This window comes from Mugil cephalus, chromosome 5, assembly GCF_022458985.1.
Source record: "Mugil cephalus isolate CIBA_MC_2020 chromosome 5, CIBA_Mcephalus_1.1, whole genome shotgun sequence".
Lineage (NCBI taxonomy): Eukaryota > Metazoa > Chordata > Actinopteri > Mugiliformes > Mugilidae > Mugil > Mugil cephalus.
The window spans coordinates 21,004,941-21,019,635 of record NC_061774.1 but is presented as its reverse complement, the minus strand read 5'-3'; the positions used below and the strand labels follow the sequence as shown (position 1 = coordinate 21,019,635).

The 14,695-nt window shown below is 40.4% G+C and overlaps 1 protein-coding gene across 2 annotated transcripts; it reads left to right on the top strand.

The window, feature by feature from the left end:
- The first annotated feature begins 698 nt into the window (after positions 1–698).
- On the top strand, positions 699–13,314 carry rab33a (RAB33A, member RAS oncogene family). 2 transcript variants are annotated; one of them, XM_047584534.1, is made up of 5 exons: positions 699–950; positions 3,426–4,028; positions 7,463–7,603; positions 9,108–9,188; positions 9,277–13,314. In XM_047584534.1, exons 2-5 carry the CDS (start codon positions 3,594–3,596, stop codon positions 9,499–9,501), a joined length of 882 nt encoding a protein of 293 aa, XP_047440490.1. In that variant the 5' UTR covers positions 699–950; positions 3,426–3,593; the 3' UTR covers positions 9,502–13,314. The 2 variants fall into 2 exon arrangements, with proteins under 2 accessions (XP_047440490.1, XP_047440491.1); XM_047584535.1 differs by lacking the exon at positions 699–950 and having other exon boundaries at positions 3,062–4,028.
- Positions 13,315–14,695: the final 1,381 nt, after the last annotated feature.

The following is a 14,695-nucleotide window of genomic DNA, read 5'->3' as shown; positions in this document are numbered from 1 at the left end:
TTTGGCTTCACTTTTGAGGAGCTGTTCCACCGTCCATCTTTACAGGTCAGACTGTAAACTTGTCCACTACAAAAGCAGGAGTTCGTATATCAAAATGAGACAAGAGTAGCTGATATAATTAGACCTTTTAAATTGTGCTGTTGTGTTTGCCTAAGCTTGAACTAAGCTTTGTGCCATTTACATAAGAAGCGCGGCTGAGATTTGGTTGAAAATCAAAAAGACACACCACGCTGGTTTTATACTAGTATTAGGTTTTATGTTCAGTCTTACTGAAGTGTAACAAAGACAGATTTGATCTCTTATTTTATCCTTTGCATTTCTCCTAAAGATTAAGTGCAGCTGCTGTTAGTCTGTTAGCTCGGTGTGTGAAGGCAACCAAACCCACTATGCCTAACCTCTGTACAACGAAAAAGAAACTTCCTTACTAATAAGATAAGAGTGAAATGTGCGTTGGTGTGTGTGTGTGTATGTAAATGCATGCTATATTTTACTGTTGGTTTGTGCTCACCAGAATGTGAATGTCCCACTGAGCATCGCTTTCAGACAAACGGGCCTCTTTTCTGAGGATGAAGGGAGCTTTGTCAGACAGAAGCCTTGGGATTGTTTGACACACTGCGAGTGTGTGTGTTTGTTGTGGTTGCGTGTGAGAAAGAGATTATGTGTGTCTCTTTGAGAAAGAGCGCGTCTGTGTCTGAGGGCTTGTTCAAAACAGTGAGTGGCATGCCTCCGTGTGTTTGTGCAAGAGAGACATTGACTTAGAGAGGGAAAACAGGACAAGTGTTTGGTATTTCTGTCTGCATGTTGGTCTGATATGAACAGACAGGGAGTGCGAGTGCATGTGAACAAGTACGCGTGAGCGCTGACTGGAGTTGCTTCCCTTGGAGTGAGCTGAAATAGAAGCATAGCATCTCAAACGCTCTGCAACTCCTTGTGAGGAACCATTTCAAACAGTGAGTAAAACAGATTTTCTCTTTTCTTTATGATATATAGGTCACATGACCAAGAATCTCCACATGCAGATTCCATTGTGTTCATTTTTGATTACAGTACAGTATTGTTTACATTGAACCAGACAGCTTTTTAATAATTTTCATGAGGCAGATGGAGGTTTGACTACAATAAGTAATCAAAAATTAACTTAATGGAATCTGAATGTGAGAATTCTTAGTCATCCAGGTCACGATATATCTAAAACAAGGCGGTAACAAAAGTAGTTGCCTTTGTTTTAGCTTTTTTTTTGATCAAATAGAATCAGAAATACTCAAAGTGAATGTCATTTGCAGTTAATGAATTTAGATGCTGAGCAGAAGGAGAAATTATCTAATAATAACATTGGGTAGATGGTCTCTAGAGAGGCCTTTCTCAGCTGTGCTAGCAATGTGTGAACCCAAGTGCAACATTTTTTTCAGCAGCCAATAAATCAAGACTTGGCATTTAGCCTTGTTAATACATCATTTACCATGCTATATACACTTTGATTGAGCCTTTAATGAAATGAGATCTAGGTCTCTCAGTACAGTTTCAGCTAACTCTTCCTCCTCACACACTCTTGTTAGCAGTCAACAAAATGTCTACTTGTCTGGAAAAAAAAAAAAGGTGTGTTAAAATATCTTATTAAATCCTAAAACGCAAGAAAGCATTAATTTGCTGACTCATACTTGAGCTGTTTCTCTACACGCACCACAATCATGACGATTTAAACAAGCGTTCTCTCCCTACTTTACCTTCTGGGAATGTGTGAAAGCTGCAGGCCTTTGCATTACAGCTACGTTGCTTTATGGAATGTGACCTGTTGATCAGATCATGTGACCGATCACAGGTTGTGTGAGAAAATCTGTTTCACTTTCTCTCTGTGCTACAACCTGAGTGGAAATATTCCAGAGGTTTTTATCAGTATCTTATCAGCCATCACACTTTGAACTGGATCTGATGGGTAAGTGACTGATATGAAGAAAACAAACAGATAGTTAGCGATTGAATCAAACTATAAATAAACAGGGGTATAAGCACTGACTATAACTAAGCTGCATTGTCGTGGTGCAGTTTATACTGTGTGAACATATTAAATCTAACTATACTGCACTTTACAATGTCTTCTCCTATTATTATTTGTATAATGAATATTAAACCTAGTACCACTTCAACCTTCCATCAACATTAGTTAGTATTAGTAGTAGTAGTAATAGTTGGTTAGCTTCTTTAAATCTGATTATCTGACTACTTTTATACAGTTTCCCTTGTCTTACTTGTTTTTGCATTGTTGCTCCCTGCCACTGCAACACGTTCATTTCCATGGAAATAGATAAAGTTTTATCTTATCTTGTCTTATCTTATCTTATCTTATCTAACAGGGAACTGTAGAGTGTTGTGGTGAAAATAGTCTAGTAGACCTGCACTGAAAGCCCTTCAGGAGCAGAGAGGTATTAAGAACAAAATGTAACGACAGACAAAGTGTGTTCTCATATAACAGCCCTGCATTAAACCTTAGTGTCATGAGGGTTATGGTCTTCAGCATTAGTTTCAGAGAGAGCTGTTGATTCAACTGGGATATCAATTATTATTATTATTATTTTCATTTTAGAGGCTGTGGTTTGTCGTACTATTGAGTTGCATTGTGTTGCACTGACACCTATTGCTTTGACAGACCCATTTTAGTAAGCGGACTAGGATAAATAACAGAAGCACCTTAGTATTTAATTTGATCCAGTTTGACAGCACCACAAACTACATCCTCCAAAATGATCATACAGTTGAATAATCACCCTTCTGACTCTGTTTCAAGATTTCAAGATTCAACTAATGATTATTGTCACTCTCTCGATATGCTAACAAAAACAAACAGATGTGGAATACTATTCCCACTTTGCTACATACTGTATACACCAACAACACACAAGACACAAGACAAGACCGTTGTACTGCAATATATCACGACACAAAATGCACAAAAGAACATAGACAATGACTGAATAATGTGGTAGATTGTGCAACAGCTACACAGGGTGATTTGACCTTAGTGGTTAAGAATTGTTAGTCAATCATATATTTAAGTAAGTATTATTATTGACGACGTATTTTTGTTTTTATTATTATTGGTTTATTTTGTTGTTTTTTAATGTCTTACGTAGTATGCACACTTTTGGCAGCAACAAGCAGACAGTGTGTAAGTTTATGTAGGCCTTTTGATATTTAATGGGGTTTATGGGATCAATATTAAATCAATTAAATTAAACCTTAAATCAAATCAATATGTCTATGGAGATATTTTAGTAATAATAATCTAACTTATTATGATGTGGCGTGCAGTTTTGTTGTGATTTTTATTTACAGCTTAATTTTATATCTTTTTTTTTCTTTGTTTTTTCTAGAGAAACAGTTGAGCTTATTCTGCGATGGTTTTCTTTGACAATGCTTCTCCCTTTAAGGCCACAGTCAGCTGCTGAGACAGAGAGAGCATCGTCGGTATTGTTGCATCTCCGGTCTCCTCCTTTCCTCCTCCCTTCCCCTCCCTTCACTCATCTATCCATCCGTCCACCCCCTCTCCTCTCCATACGCGCACACACCCTGATTTGCGCATCGCCTCCTCCGGCATAATGACCAACGATTCTCCGGAGGAGGAGACCCGAGCTCCGGGCGGCAGAGGTGGAGGAGGAGGAGGTAGTGGCGGTGGTGGTGGTGGTGGCGGAGGTGGTGGCGGTGCGAGAGGAATCGCAAGAAGAAGCCGAGCGGACGACAATGTCACGATCCTGACATCATCCATGGATTTACACAGAGCCAGCCGGAGCCGGGCCAGCAGCAGCAACGACGCCGCCCAGAGCATCACGTCCTCCGTGGATCTGAGCACCTCCTCCCTGGAGCTGAGCATCCAGACGCGGATCTTTAAGATCATCGTCATCGGGGACTCCAACGTGGGGAAGACCTGCCTCACCTTCCGCTTCACGGGGGGGAGCTTCCCCGACAAGACCGAGGCAACCATCGGCGTGGACTTCAGGGAGAAGGCGGTGGAGATCGAAGGGGAGACTATCAAGGTAAAAAAAAAAAAGCAGCTGAAGGGGGCTGGATGGTGACCAGTGGTGTTTCCTCACTCCCATCCCCTCCTCCTCTCTTTCTGTGGATCAGCTGGGGCTCAGGGTCTGATCTCACATTCTTTCATTCTCTGAGGCAACACACTTCACCTAAAAGAAACCTTTGGAGGGATGGCACATTTTAAATCTTTTGTTGCGTGCTGGAGGGTTTCAACATGTATTGGCAGCATAGGGCTTTGTCAGCCCTGCAGTCAACAATAGCCTGAAGAAAAGAACAGGACGCGTTTGAAATTATGCTTGGAAAAATAAGATTTTTCAAGCTGTAGCCTACTAGGTACACATAATAGACTTTCTTTATGCTTATAAATGATAAAACTTGTCCAGGGTGCTTAGTTAAAATTCCATAAAAACAGCTTTGCTAAGCTAAGTACCCATAAGCTCCAGCACCTTTGACTCATTAATACATTTATTACAATTCAAATGTGCGTATTTAATGAAATGCAGGGTTTGAGGATCCAGTTATTGTGAAATTGCTCATATTTCTTTCTATTGAATTCATCATAAATGACCACCCATCAGTTTCCATGTCTGCACAGTGTGCAACTTAATCTCCGTGGCAAACAAGGTGTACATCAAACCACAACAAATTCAACACAAGTGAGAGCAGCACCATGATAAAAGGCCATAATACTGCAATAGAATCCTGGTAATTGCTAAATTAAAATTTAATGATCTCCAGGATGATGAGAGGAAATAGACGTTGGCAGATTTAGAAAAAAATCAGCGTTGGAACTCAGTATAATAATTGTTCTATTGAGATGCCTTATTCCGTTTACACGCCTCCCAACTCCTCGCTTAACATCGACTCACTATAGTGAACATATACACGAAAATATCTAGCCTTTATGTGCTCCCCTCCCCCCCCCATCCAGCTCAGTAGAACACAATGTCTGCAACCTCCAGATGCCCCCTAATGCTGACTCACAAACACACTTGCACAAACGCCATCCACTTTACCTATTAGGTCAGTGTGTCTGAGTCACTGAAACTCTTCCCCCAAAACACCTGCTGTACTCACAGGGTGTGAGCAGCATCGTGACAAAGTGTAAAGACGACTCCAACAACCTGACCACTCTCCTGTCCACCATTAGTCTCCGGCTGACAACAAAGAGAGGACAACCATTACAATTTTGCCTTCACACCAGAGCCGAGGCTTGAAGCTAAAATAATGTGCTGCATCCGAATTGATTGCTTCTAAGTTTAACCTCCTGAGTTAAGTTTTAGGTTTGTAGCAGCTTATTCTGCTTCGTTTAAACTTTCTGCTGCCGATCACATAACAAAGGGGGACAAGGTACAAAACCTTATCAAATTTTACAGTTGAAACTTGTTTATTTATGTTTATTAACTTTTCTAGTTTAATGTGACACGCAAATTCTATCAATAATAACGAGCTATAACTTCGCTAATTAGCAAGTACTCGATTGAGGACGTTGGGACTTGCAATTCTGTCTTTGCACAGCCATGTTCAGTTTTGACATATTATATATATATATATATATTAGATCGATGTATGTTGTCGGGACAGCCAACTTGCTGAGCACAGTTGGATCGTAGGAAAATAAATCGATTCATCGATGTGGTGGATGAATCGTTATGCCCCTAATTATAATACTGAGTGAAATAATCCCTGTGTCCACACATGAGGACATATTTTTCTTTCCCAGAAACTCCTTCCTGTTCAAGGCCAGTGCTTAGTTTTTGTACTTCTTCGGTCCTACTAATCCCATATAAAGAGAAATGGAGAAATTTAAAATACAAACCAAACAAATGCTCAGGTCTCATGAGGTTAAGCTACTCTGGTGTTCCCTCACAGTTTATAAGATGCAGGACTGTTACTGTTCCTCTTGTCCTCTTCAGGTGAATCAAGCTGCACAGGACTATAAATAGCGGCTAAGTATAGACGTGCACAGTAAGGTGTCAAAACGACAGCGATGATTCTAAAGTTTATACGCCGTACAGGCAGGGTAAACAGTGTCAGTTTTTCCCATTTTTCATCAAATATTTATTTATAGATTCAGATCATCTGTGCTCCTGGTTTAAAGATGCATTTCTGCTGATGAATATAAAGGAAAAAATGGCTAAATCAGTGTTATTGGAAACATTATGATTTCAGTCCGTTATCAATACTAAGCGTATAGTCAAATTACACGACACCACTGAGCTTTGTTATTACGAGTGGAATTAATGCAGAATCCATCCTCTGCTCCTAGATGGCTGAGTTAAGACCTTTCCGTTTTGTAGATAGCAAATGATTCACTTTTTAAGCTGCAGGCCTGGCCTCTGTGTTAGGGGACATCCCCGTTGATACACAAAGAGCCACTGAGCACACAGTTTGAAGAAACATTCAGCGAGCTGATTGCAGGTGCAGTGAGGGGAATATACTGCCAGCTTCTTCTTCTTTGTCCTGGTTAAATCAGAGACATCACTTGTGCACTTAGGGAATGCACCAGGTACAACACCAGTGAACTGGATAAACAATGAAGCTAAATCAGGAGTCATACCCCTAACAAATATTTAGTCATTTACTAAGCTACTCAAGAAGGTAGTCAGTTTTAAATGTGACGCTACACAAAAACTAGTAATGCCTTCAAGTGAATATTTCAGATTTCCAAAACTGATTTGAGAAAAAATGGCCCAGCCGCCGAATATTAGTTTTATGGAAAACAACAAATTTTGTGATTTTTGTAAAAATTTCGTAAAAAATCAACAACAGTGACTTTAAGTAATCAAACTGGTATTTAACAGGTCAAAATGATAAAGAATCGTTGACGTTTTTGGTAGTATTGTCTAGTGCTGAAGTGGAGACAGAGAGATTAAGAGATTTATGCAGAAAAAAAGATGAGAAATTATGCATAAATGAAAATTTTATAGCAGTATTTTGGAAGTAGACGTTATACCGTATAGCGTTTTTTCAAAATGTTCTGTTGACCTACCAGCGCCCTTCCCTTTCCCATTTTTGACAAGGTAGTGAATGATACTGCAAAAAGACATCTGTGCCTGTTTAATTTGGGTGTACACTGTCTGGAGCCTCTCTCAGTGATAAAACAGAAAACCTCATCATGCTGTAGAACAGTGTTCTCCAGAGGCACTCTAGCCAGAAACTATGCAACAGATTCATATCCACAGCTTTCTTCTTGTGATGTGAATAGTTGCACACCGAATCTGTATATCTGGATCCTGTCACTCTGGGTGCTGGTGTTTCTCTGACATTAAAATTGGACCAAGTTTATGATCAACCAGATGTTCTGGCTGAGAATACATCTTTGGATCTTTGTAGTATCTTTGAGTCAGTCCCATCTGCGGTGATCAGTTGCATATCTTTCTGTTTAAGTCATATTAAAACACAGATCTATGTTGTGTTTTGTCTATCTCTACAGGTGCAGGTGTGGGACACAGCAGGCCAGGAGCGCTTTCGTAAATCCATGGTGGAACATTACTACCGAAATGTCCATGCAGTGGTCTTTGTGTATGACGTTACCAAGATGACTTCCTTCCGCAACCTACAGACATGGATAGAGGTTGGCAAAACACTGCAAAGAAATAATCTAAATACTGATACTTTTTCACAGGAGTCACTCATTCGCTCCTCTTTGGCTCCGTAAACACCTTTTCTTTAATGTGGCCTTCACTAACACAGACCATTCATTTTCCATGGGTCCATACTGTGAGGTTTACATTAAAATGCAATATGGTTCTCTACTCTGAAAACTATGTCTTCAAGGTAACCTCCGCCTTTGCCATTCATTTGGCTTTAACATAAACTTAAAATCTTTGGTCGATTAGACATTTTTTTATAATTTTTTTTTTATTTCCCCCCACAAATTTTTATTTTTTTTTCAGTACACATTAACATGAATCCAACATACTGTATATTAGTAAAGAGATAAGGGATAGCTTAATATTAAATGCAAAATGATAATAATGCTGTATATGTAAAAGTAGCACTAGGCCTGAAAAACGCTGAAGATCCCTGACATAAACCATTTCACATGTGCCATCTCGGTTTTGCAAATATTGGAAACAGCTCCTAAAGTCTTTTGTTCATTTTTTAAACAAAGGCATACTTCACTAGCCTGGCATAGTCATTTGGATTTCATTATGGGGCATCTTTCAACTAGCAGTAGAAACTATGTCAAATAAAATATCATACATTAGGTCGTTGGTTGTCTCTTTCACAAAAAGAAATGTATGTATTAACACATTTATTTTTTAGGTTTCTGCTTTAAATTATTTGTACACTGTTAAATAACTTCATCGTATGACTTGACTAGCTTCTTGAGTGACATGGTAAAAGTTGACTTCATTTTGGTTCTTGTAGTAACACTACTCTCAGGCAGTTACATTCAACTGGCAGCTCACCTTTAGCTACAAATGCTCCGTCTCGTTTGCAATATGCTTCTCAGCTTTGTGCAAAAGATTATGCGTTCGGCAAAGCTAGTTAATTTCCCCATTTTACAATGTCGAGAACAATAAAGCAAGCACATCACACCTGCTGCAAGAGTAGAAGGCATGACCTTCTTTGCGTTGCTGTTCATTTAATAGTGCGTAGACTCAGAGCAGTGGGCTTGTTTGGGGGTTTATGGCTCCCCACATGTGATCAGAACCTTACCAATATAATATTACTTGTAGTTTTCTTCATTCAAAAAGTACTTGGAAGTAACATATGCCTTATTATTTGCAGGGTTTGTGCTAGTTGTGGTACAATCATTTGTCATAATGAAACTGAATTTATGAGTATTTTTTATTAACCAGTATGGTTATTCTTATTGCTAGCCTCATAGGGATACTTAGCTAACTGCAACCCTAACCCTAACCCTAACCATATATGAAAACACCCTCTAAGATTTATTGGATTTGCAGACATTTACACCCCAGTTTGAGGACTCGGTTTCAGTTGTTTCAGCCAAACGGGAGATACTGAATAATAGGAATTTATTGCAATTAGAACTGAAAGGCCAATATGTGATTTTTCTCCTACTCATCTGCCCACAGTCTAATAAGGCCTGCCCTGTTCTTTTTCAGGAGTGCAATGGACACCGGGTGTCGGCGTCAGTGCCTCGAGTTCTGGTGGGAAACAAGTGTGACCTTGTGGACCAAATTCAGGTTGGTGTGTGTAAGCAAGTACCCCAACATTATTGAATACGTTGACACTGACCGTCCAGCTGACAGCCACACACTGGTGCTTTCCCAGGTGCCCTCCAACATGGCGTTGAAGTTTGCCGACGCCCACAACATGCTGCTGTTCGAAACGTCCGCAAAGGACCCAAGAGAAAGTCAGAATGTCGACTCCATCTTCATGTCCCTGGCCTGTCGCCTGAAGGCCCAGAAATCCCTGCTCTACAGAGACGTGGAGAGAGAGGACGGGAGAGTGCGACTCACGCAAGAGACTGAAACAAAAAGTAATTGTCCTTGTTGAGGGAAAAGGAGGAGTGGGAGGCATAATGGAAGGGAAGAGGGAAGAGCAAAACTGTGCATGTCAAGGAAGAGGAGGAGAGGAATGACGGTAGTGTGGGGCAAAAAACAAGAGTCTTTTAAAATTAAGTGCAACTTCCCAGGTTTAGCAGGAGGATGGGTGGAGTTGAAGTTGTCATGTAGAGGAGGGTGTTATAAGGAAAGGAGTTGAATAGGAGGATGACACGGAGATGGGGGTTAAAGCTTGCGGAAGGGGCCGAAACATCGTTGGTGTTCTTTTTCTTGCGGATGAAGATTTGACATAAGGATAAAAAAAAAAAAAACGGGATTAGGTGGTGACCTATATAGAGAAGATGTTGCCTTTTAGACTACCGAATAGCGTAGAAATTCTTCCACTCATTTGAGCATAGACACAATCGGAGTAAATATACTTTCTATGGAATCCACAACAGACAGTCCTAATGCAAAGCTTTTCCAGACACCAGGCCTGGCTTGGTGTTCGTTGCAGCTGTTACTAACGGCGGCGTAGTGGAACTTTTTAACAGATTTCTCGCTGTCCTTAATTGTCACATTTTTCACCACCATTCTAACTGAAGGTACTGTTTCCCAACCCTTTTTTCTACTGCCTTAAAACGTAAAACACTGCCTCTATCATAGTCTCAATGAACTATTGTAGAGGTTTCGAGCATTTTTACCCCCCTCAAAGTGACTTTTGTTTGTGCAGCCAAGCAAACGCTCTGATAGGCTCGTACGTGGACTATTTTGTGAGGATTAATGAGACTATTCATTTATTTGACCTTATATCTATCCAGCTCAAGCAGGATTTAAAACTACAGTGAGTAAGCACGGGTACGATGAGCATACGCATAAAATAGGGGAGCAGAAAAATCCAAGACCACTCAGTGGACCGCCAGAAGAAGTCCTTGACAAGAAGGTTTCCCGAACATGAACCATTTATAGGTTTCCAGACAGCATGTCACCTATTGATTTAGAAGCCGTCAGCTTCTCTTACCGTTACGCAGAAGAAATGCCGTTTCCTATGAATAAGGGAAGGCGAGGCTTATTTCTCATCTTCTCATGTACAGGTTTCTGGGGTCTTCAAGGTTTCCCCGCGACTTAGCCATCTCTCTCTTTGTGTGCGACTGCAGAAAAGTCTAATCCCACCCTTGCGTTGCTTCAAGATGCTCCAGTAGTCCTCATCCGCAACACATTCTGTGATTAACATTTTTTCTAGATAGAGGCCCGTTGGCCTCTTTAGATGACGCGTTCTCCACACTGTGATGATTTGTACATATAATGCAGAGGCCTTCGTGTTGCAGCCGAGGCCAGGATGAGCAGTGAACTTTCAAGCCTAGTCCAGAAGTAACCGAGTGACTGTTGGTGCAGGCTGCGTGAAACCGAATGCCATATTCATTATTTACTATACCCAGTGTGGCAGTATGATTTACCCTGAGACCGCTCCCAGCTGGGTTAAGGGTGGAAAAACACACAACATAACTCAGCGGTGAAGCTGCGAAGCCTTTGCGTAATAGGGCATCAATCCAGTGCCCTGACTGTGATGCTGTCAGTTTGACACGGCAGCACATTTTATCAGTGTAGCCTTCTTTTGAGCATTGCTATGAATTCACCCGGATGCCACATGTGGGAAAAAAAAAAATCAGATCAGCGAGCATTTAAGAGCAATGCTCCCTCCGAGCTAATCGTCTCGTGACCTGATTAAATGAACACACTGAGCAGTTCAAACACTGTGCAGATCTAGAGAGCCACTGTGTGTCCAGTGCGTTTTGTTGATCGTTCATCGATCATCTCAGTACATGCGTATACCAGTAGCAACAGGACCAAGCAGCTGTTACATGTGAATCTAACTAGCTTACTGTACGATACTGGGACATTATTGATTCATTGTGACTGTACGGGCAAATCTGTGACATCAAGACAAGACTTGGGTCTCCATACGTATAACCCAGAGCCTGGGCTCGGTAACATTTTTACCGCTTATTATGTTCATTATATCATTGTGGGCTATTGGAAGACATCCCAGCACCTAATACAGCGTACGCCTGACAGCTTTTTATCCGATTACACGTGTCTACAACTCTTTCTGTCAGTAGTTTAGCAAAACACAAATGCTACGTCAGCCCCTGCGATACAAGTGAGACGACCGTGCCAGCCAAACAGGAAGACAAACGCAAGAAGAATATGCCTGCGTTTGGGCATTAGCTGATCTGGATAAAACAGCATTTGACTTGGTTTCAAATGACTGAAAAGGAAAGTGCTCCCCCTTTTACACTATTTGAAATCACAAGTGTTAAATGTTGATTTTTCCCCAGGTCTTTCAGTAACAAGTGTACAGTGTGCAAGTGCGCTAGCTTCCCCCCTTTTCTCTGTACCCACAACACGCCATGTATATTAATTAATGCTTTTATGACATTTTTGCTCTGTTTGTGCTATTGTTTCATAACCCATGCTTGCTCTTTAAGGGATGGCTTGACATCTTGAAATTTAGTCTGGTATTTTTCTTCAGAATTGTTGAATTAATGAATGACGAGCAAAATCTGTAGAACACGACGCAAAGCTTGGACGTGCTGAACCAGGTAGTGAGTAGCCTAGGCCAAAAATTCATCTAAATCTAATTGCAGTAAATTTTGCTCATCCTCTAAGATATACCTACTCACTTGCCTGTGTTTTAGGTACACGAGTTAAAATGAAAGCATTCTTATTTTCCTGGTCCTCTGTTGTTCAGAATTAGTTTCAAATGACGGCGAGAGCTGTTGACTCAACTGTGTTTTCATTTTGGAGGCTATGATTTGTAGCACTGCTGAAAAGTTGTGCTGTTACCAGTCTATTATTTTGAGAGCCCCTGTGTAGTCAGTGGGCTAGACTAAACAGCAGAAACAGTTTAGTGTTTGGTTCAATCCAGGTTAATGGTACCACAAACTACTTCTTCCATAATGATCATACAGTTGAAGTGCATCGTTGTTTCAACATCAGCTGAACATCATACCAGTCACGAAGCGAGGATTCAGTGAAGGACCGTTATATATATTAGAATGCATTTATTTTCAATAGTGTAGCTAATGCACTGCAAGTGAGTGTATATGTACTGGTGGTTGGATAAAACAAGACTGATGAACAGGTCAACTGTCTTTGCAGAGCTGCGATTACCAAAATGATCATTTCAGTACTATACTACACAGCCAGTCATAATGATGCAATATTTATTTGTTTACTAAAGTATACATGGGAAATACTCCTCCATACATAAGCTCTTTGCTGTCGCATAAGCAAATTAATTTATTTTGTCTCTATTGTCTATTTGATATCGATAGAGCGCCTGTGGCAACTGTGAATAACACACGTGAAGGGGTCACATCAGACCTGATCAGACTGAACTCACTATTTATGGAAATCCGTTCATTTATTTAACGTGGCATTTATGTTTACAACCAGTTCAGCTTAATATGAGACCCTAGCAGTAGAAAGTCAAGGTAAGTTACAAAACAGCACCAAAGCGACGTGGATGGTTGCTGAAGACTGAAGCACCTGGACAATACTACAGAATATTTCAGACTAAAAGACAAAATACCAAATTACTCATTTAAACAAAAGCCTTAAGAGTGGTGTTACTTCATTTTATTCTGATGTCATCATTTAATTCATAAAATCTGAGATGACAAAGCCTTTTTTTCCCCTCCTGTAAATTTTACTATTGTTTTGGACTGTATCCGGATCTCTTCTTCTGTATGTTTCATATGTAATGTTGTTGTTGTTACAATCTCACAAAGGGACTTCTGATAAAACCGATGAAGAAGCTTCACTTGGCTCAGGCCTCCATTCTTTCCGTTCAGTTATTTTGCAATAAGAAAATTGAGACCATGTTCATCCCTAAGTCTCAACATGATGGAGTTCTCACCAACACGTCTGCTTCGACCATTAATCCATTTGTTGGCTAAGTAAGGTATGCAGTATTGATAGATGTCTCCCACCCCCACGCACAATGAAACTCTAGATTTCATGTGTTTTTCCATTCTCTTACTCTCTGCCCTGAATCTTATTTCACCCTTCACGTGTCACCCTATTTCCATTCTATTTCTGTCTCAATCTCGCAATGGTTTATCCCTTTAAGTCCCTCCATGCCCGTCTCATATTTCACTGTCAGTGCTTCTCAGTTTCTGTGGACCCTAATACTTTCAAATTCTTTTTCTTTCTTTCTTTTCATCATATCTCAGTCTGTCTGCGGTCTGTCTCCTCCGTCTTTCCCTCCCCTCTCCCTCTAAACTCGGGGCTTGTGGTTGTTCCTTGGTTTTGGCGTCCTCAAGCAGATCATGTGTCCATTAATGGATGTTGCAGATGAGCGCGTTGCTGAGTGTTGGTGAGAATGAGAGGGGAAACAACATGTTTCATGTGATTCTTGATTCTGACTCAGAAGTCGATGGGAGACCATTAAAATCTGGATAAGTCATGGTGTTTACGCGTAATACACTTAGATTCTTCAGGCAAACAGATGTTTTAGGTGTGAGAACCATCACATGAGAAAATATTTTTGGGGGTTTGAAGCAAATAAATGTCTGGAATTAGGTATAAGAGTACAGTTAGGTATACATACAGTGAAAACAACCATGCATCCCATTAAATACAGCAGGAGCAGGTGTGAAATCAAACTGGTGATGCTTCCAAGGAAAAGGTCGCTGTCCTAGGTTCTGAAGTGGGACTGGGTGGTACGGAGGAACCAACATCATACCAATAAAACACACAATAAACCCGACAATGACAAACTTGTTTGTTCTGGAGTGAGAATAATAATAATAATAATATGTTTTATATATATATATATATATATTTGAGTCCATTCCAGTCCTTTTTTATTTAATTCCCCAACATATCAAAGAGGCATTCCTGTTTATTACCCGTGGAAAGCAGTAACAGGCTCATATGAGCAGCCTCTGGTTTCAGCAGAGCAGGGTTGTCAAACTCATTTTAGTTCTTACAGCCCAATTTGATCCTGAGTGGACCGGATCAGTAACATAACAGCATAACAACCTCAAATGCCAACTTCAGATTTTTCCCATTTGTTTTAGGGCAAAGAAGAAGAAGTAAATTGTATAAACTGTTTACATTTCATAAACTATCCTTCAAAAAAAAGAAGTGGAAGAAAAAGAAAAACAAGTGCAATTTGGGCACATTACTGTCTGCTGTTT